This window comes from Nematolebias whitei, chromosome 1 (genome assembly GCF_014905685.2).
Source record: "Nematolebias whitei isolate Nwh7 chromosome 1, NemWhi1, whole genome shotgun sequence".
NCBI lineage: Eukaryota > Metazoa > Chordata > Actinopteri > Cyprinodontiformes > Rivulidae > Nematolebias > Nematolebias whitei.
Window position 1 is genome coordinate 15,535,308 of NC_056498.1, and position 6,062 is coordinate 15,541,369.

General features: G+C 38.9%; 1 protein-coding gene across 1 annotated transcript in view; it reads right to left on the reverse strand.

The window, feature by feature from the left end:
- LOC119415389 (protein mono-ADP-ribosyltransferase PARP14-like) overlaps positions 1-6,062 on the reverse strand; it is a 39,028-nt gene that overhangs the window by 30,945 nt on the left and 2,021 nt on the right. The window contains exons 2-5 of the mRNA XM_037682526.1: positions 5,299-5,482; positions 2,043-4,116; positions 1,661-1,897; positions 1,348-1,572 (exon numbers count right to left, since the gene is read on the reverse strand). Coding sequence (XP_037538454.1) covers positions 1,348-1,572; positions 1,661-1,897; positions 2,043-4,116; positions 5,299-5,482 — 2,720 coding nt within the window. The remainder of the gene's footprint in view (positions 1-1,347; positions 1,573-1,660; positions 1,898-2,042; positions 4,117-5,298; positions 5,483-6,062) is intronic.

Below are 6,062 nucleotides of genomic sequence, written 5' to 3' on the forward strand. Positions count from 1 at the left end.
AAAAACGAAGTCCAGATGACATGATTCAACCTTTTTTGTTGTTATATACCTGGATGACTGAGAAAACAAACTTTGTGTTTTTGAAACCATTAGTGAAAAGGCCAGACTTCAGGGGTATCTGAGGCAGGCTTGAAACACAACAGTCAGGGTGGCTTCTGGGTAATACCAGATGGCTAGGCCTCAGACTGACGAAGCCTCTTGGACGAGGGGCGAAACGTTTCTTTTTAACAAAAAAACGAAGTCCAGATGACATGATTCAACCTTTTTTGTTGTTAACTAATAGTTTAGTTTTTCCTGTGACTTATTTGTAGTATGATAAATGGTAGGAGCATAATATACGCTCCCAATGTTTTTTTTTTGGTCTTTTTTTGTAAATAATTACTTTTTTTGTGGTTTTATTTATTTATTTTTGCATCTTTAGATCCTATGATGTCATCAAGTACTCAAGTTCAACTCGAGTTTTATTATGGTAATGTCGAGTTTAAAAATTATGTAGTCGTTCAACCCCTAGCAGGTACAATTTACACATCCTACAGTTTAATGATTTTGAATTAATAACTCATCCAAATTTGATTAATGTAATTCTGTATGTTGGTGTTAGCCAGGCCAGACTGACATGATTGAAAATAGTCATGTTGCAGCTTGTCTTTGGACACAAACAAAAGAGTGCAAACATATCCCCCCAGTATTCACTTTCTTTCATTGACTTCCTGTTCATTGCGGAATCAATTTTAAAGTTGTATTGATGACCTATAAGGAGATGAACAGACAGGCTCGTGTGTATCTGTTTGACCTCCTGTAGCCTTATGTGTCCTCCAGATCCCTCAAATCTAATGTTCATTTACTTTGAGTTGTCTCAAGGTCCAGGATGGTCCACAGAGGTGATCAGGTTGTCCCCTTCATATCAGCTGGCTTAAACTTTTGTTTTTTTTATTTTTTCAAAGTCCCAATTTAAACAACATTTGTAGAATTGCATGGGAGTTCACTATTTCGCTTGATCTAATGGTTTCATTTTGTGTCATGTCATGTGTTACTTTGTTTTGTTTTTTGAACTATTAATGTAAAATTATTGTTTTTGTGTGCAGTACTTTCGTCAATGGCAGTTGTTTTTTTTAACAAGCTCAATAAATACTGTACATTTAATTGATTGTCAAGCACGAAACATTTAGTTAATTTCAATATTTTACTTTTATCTAAAATTTCACATCAAATTTAATTAAAAAAGAAGCTTGCTGTATAACATATACAACAAACATAGAAAACAGCATTCTCTAATGTAAGCTTCATGAGCTCTGTAGAGTATAAATTCAAAGCCAGTATAAGCAAATGTATTAGCATTTTCCTTACCTTGCTAGATTCCTTGTCCTTGGGGTGAACAACAATGTAGACCAAAAAAAGCGTTTTGTGAATTCGGTTCTGTTCAAATGCACGGACTTCCTCCAGAAGAACACTGGAAGCTAGCATGTGAGGAAAAGCTAGCAGAGCACCGGTCCCAAGCACTGGAAAAGCAACTGAGCTAAAGCCTCTAATCTCGCAGGAAGACAGAATTTTTCTTATTCCCTGCCTCAGCTCCTGAAAAGAGCACAATTTGTTTGTTGTAGTTTTGAAAACACATTAAAGTTAAAATAATAGCACAGAAACATAAAATGATACATTTCACCTGGACTGAATTTCCATCTTGAGCATTATCCCAGCGGTTTAGGTTAAGGAAGACGACGATTTTGCATTTAAGACCAGGCAAGTTTTCTACAACAACTAATTCTCCTGCCTGCGTTGCTCCTCCTGCCTCCTTCTGAAACTTTGCTGTCAGCTCTGGCCCGACCACACTGGCCAAAGCTTGCCCAACGTTAGTTGAGGCAGGGTTAAGGCCCACCATAGGAGACACGATGGCATCCGCCTAGTCAAGACACACAAAAAGATAATGATCCTAATTGAGCAAATGGACCCAGTGTTTTAGAAACATGTTAGCCACTGCAATATTCTGAATAAGGTATCCATATTCACATTTGTAACTATAATATACTGTATGTGCTAAGTCTTACTTGTTGAGTCTCAATGATCCCTTGAATAATCTTGACTTGGACAGTATTTTCAGTGGCTCCAGCAGTTGCTCCTTCATTCATCTTGAATCTCACATCTCCTGGTGGGCCTTTATTGCTACCTTTTTCCTGGAGAAGTCTGTCACATGCCTCCTGCATGGCTCTCACCACCTCTGCTCTGTTATCTATTAGCATTATGTTGCTCAGACTTCGCCCACACTGACTACCAAACTCCTTAATGGCAGTTACGATAGCATCAGAGCACACTCGAATAGGAACGCCAAACACACCTGAGCTTATGCATGGCATGGCAACAGACTTGAACTCCATCATTTCAGCTAAATTAAGAACATTGTGGACAGTTTTCTCTAGTGTGATCCTCTCTCTGCCACCATCGTTTCCGCCTACAGGTCCAACAGCATGCAGCAGTTTCTTGCATTTTAGGTTACCCCCTGTAGTCACTACCACTTCACCAGTAGGGATCTTTCCAGTCTGTTTTACAATTCTATGGCTTTCTCTCTGCACTTGAGGGCCACCTGCTTTACTAAGTGCAGCTGCAACACCACCAGTGTGATTTAAATCTTCGTTGGCAGCATTTACCAGAGCATCAGCATATTGTTTTGTGATGTCACCTTCACAAACCATCACCTGAAGCCCATGCTGAAGGTTATATTTCACAATATCCAAATTCTGTCTGCTAATGTGAGGCTGTTCTTCAAGCTGGATGAGACATTTATTAGCTTGAGCAACTTGTAATAGACTCTGTCTTCCAGAGTGACATTCAAAAAATCTTGCTGCCCCTGCCAGGTCAAGAGTAACATTGTCTTGAACAATTGAATCCAGAAATGGGCCTAGTCTATTCCTGACCTCTGTCACTTTGTTGGCTGACCCTTCGAGCACCACAGTGGGTTTAGAGGAAGCTGTTACAGGGCTAAAGGTAACTCCTGACAAGTCAAAATTATGTAACTGCAACAACTCTGGTAAGAGTTGAACTAACTCTGGGAAAGGGAGTAAGACCTTTCCTTCTACACTTGACTGGTCCAAAATAAACTCTGTGACGGCATCACTGAGCTCGTCAACCTCTTTAGTGTGGCCAAGTAAACCCACTGTGTTGTCTGCACCAAACACAACTTTAGCCCTGCACTCCTTTTGGTTCATCTCATTTGTCTTGGACTTGAGTTTTTCACGAAGCTCAGACGGAACAACAGAACAGTTAGGAACGTCATATTTAACCTCCTTGAATTTTTTTTCCATCATTTTTTCTGACTCATTTAGTTTGTCCGCATTGTGGGAGAAGAAGTTTAGCACTGTGTCTTGCAACTCTACTTCCACTTTGTCACCAACTCCTAAGACGTCGCAAAGCATTCTTGGACTACCATAGACTTGTTTTAGGAAAGACAAAAAATATGGGGTCTTGTCAGAAATAGTCTTCTTGAACACCAGTTTCTCTTTTTCAGTGATCACTTCCCTAGCCTTTAGGATATCCTCCACAGAGCCTTCCAACAACAGTTTACCTTCATCTGCCTGAGTAGCCTTTACTTCTGGAAGGTTTCTCCCCAAACTGGACTCAATATCTTTCCAGAGGAGGCTAAGTTTGGCCTCCCCAATTCGATAGATGGTAGATTTTGACTCACCTGAGGTTGATCTTCTGTGTTTGACGCTTGTAGACTCGAAGTCTGTTAACCTAGCTTTAACCTGGGAACGTTTCCCGACAACAACAGCAGCTCCAATCTCACTGTACACCTTTACCTCATCAGCACTCTGCTGAGAGCTGCGGGACAGCAGCAAAGCTTTGATTTTGTGAGAGTCTAACTCATAGTGGCTCGTGTAACTGTCAAAGAGCTTATCTACTTCAGATTTCCAGTTACTAACTCCACCTGCAGCAGCAGAAAGCTGGGCCAATTGTCTGACTAAAACTGTATCCTCCTCTGGGTGAAAGTGAGCAGAACAGGACATGGTGGCAAGATTTGTCTCCAGCTCTGTCTTGGCTTTTGGAAATTCCGTCAAGTATCGAAAGACATAAGGGTCCAGCTGTAGTTCATACTTTTCACCACTTGGTGGCAGGTTTGAGAAAAGACTGGACCCCGGATTCTGTAAGAAAAACAATGCAGCATATACATTAATAGTTTTGATCATCATACACTATAGCCATTTTCAATATATATTAAAATATATTGTGTTTGAAATGTACAGCAGATTATGTGAGATAAATGATGGAGACTTGTACATTTTAACTGCTTTAAGAAACATATTTTTTTGTGAAAGTATAATCAATATTTTATCCTTTAAAAACAGAAACTTCACAAGCAGAAACCCTGTATTACACGTTAAAACATTTTAATAACAATAACTGAAACTTGTAAAATATGTGGTCTTTGAATAAAAAGAAAAAAATGTGTGTGTGGGGGGGGGGGGGGGGAATAAAAATCCCATTTATACATGATAAAAATATTTTGTGAAACACATCTGAAAAATGCATTTACCACATGCACAATGTAAATTTTGAACATTTTCAATTAAAAAAAATAAAAAAATTGTGGGGGGTGGGGGGGTGGGGGCAGAATTGCTTTGCTTTGGGAACATACTTTTACATTAATGTCTGGAGAGCCTTTGTTTTTGAATGTAAACATTTGATTGTAAATTGTCTCTTGTAAATGAGTCCCTGAGGCTCAGTGGGATTAACCTGTACAAATAAAGGTTGAATGAATGACTGTGCAATATATTTTATATTCCCTCTTTTCAGAAAGTTTTAGCTTTCATAAATGCAACAAATGTTTTTCAACATTTATTGACCAAATTCAAAGACAAAGTTAAGGGATGTCAGTGAATTACATGTTAAATTTAAATGTATGTAAAATATGTACATAACAAATAGTGTTGGGAACAATACCAAATATTTAAATCTGAAGTAAGTTACAATCGTATTGCATCATGGTTATTGATAATTACTGCCTGCCTTAATGAGAAGTGGGCGATTATGTAATTGCGTTTGCGTGTGCTGTTTTGTTTTCAGGTGATCTGTCCTGCACGACAACTGCAACTGATCTAAAATCAGATAATGTTGCACAAAATCATTTTAAGTTCCATTTAAAGGAGTCAAAATAGGTGACAAACAGAAAAAAAACAACTAAAACAATTAAGTCATTAACATTTTTTATAAGGAACTACTTTTTGGAGCGAATTACTTTTTTTAGAAGCTCGGTGCCCCCTGCCCTTATGAATCTCTTACACCTGTACAAATTAAAGGTTTCACAATTACAGATGGTTTTCCAAACGTACCTGTGCTGATGTTAAATCCTGCTTTGGGTTTGTTATTTTTTCTGGAGTTGGGGCAGTTTTATCCGAGGACTTGCTGGACCCTGGATTGTCTCGTACAGAAAGCACCAAGTTACCATCCGGAAACTCCAGCACGTGCTCCGTCTTCTGAAGAACTCTTTGTTGAGCTGAGGGGTGGGGGTGGGGGGGAAGCCCAAAATGATGAGTGAAGCCAGAAATCTACCTTTATGTTATACTGAAGGTATTTTTACCAACTTGGTTTAACAACAGTAACTTATCAGTTCAATCACGTGGTTATATTGACTCATGAATAAGTGATCTCAGATCAGGGTTGTTCTACTTCACACTTGTGACTGTTTCTGATAGAACATATTTACACCCTCTGATATTTTAGGCTTTTATTAAAATAAATGACTAAAAAAATACAAGATAAACGTCACTGTCAAAATAAAAATCACATTTTTTACAGACTAATGCCATCCATCCATCCATCTATTATCTTTACCCGCTTATTCCATTTTGGGTCACGGGGGTCGCCAGTGCCCATGTCCAGCAGTCATTGTGTGAGAGGCGGGGGACGCCCTCGACAGTAAAATATTACTGTATTCCAATTTAAATTGTTTGTTTAAAGAGAAGGAGGGTGATTGGGAGATGATGAGTGTGATTGCAGCAGAGAAGTGGGCGTGGCAGGGAGCTGACATCATGACATGCTGTGATCTTTTAGAGCATTTAGAGTTTAGAAACATT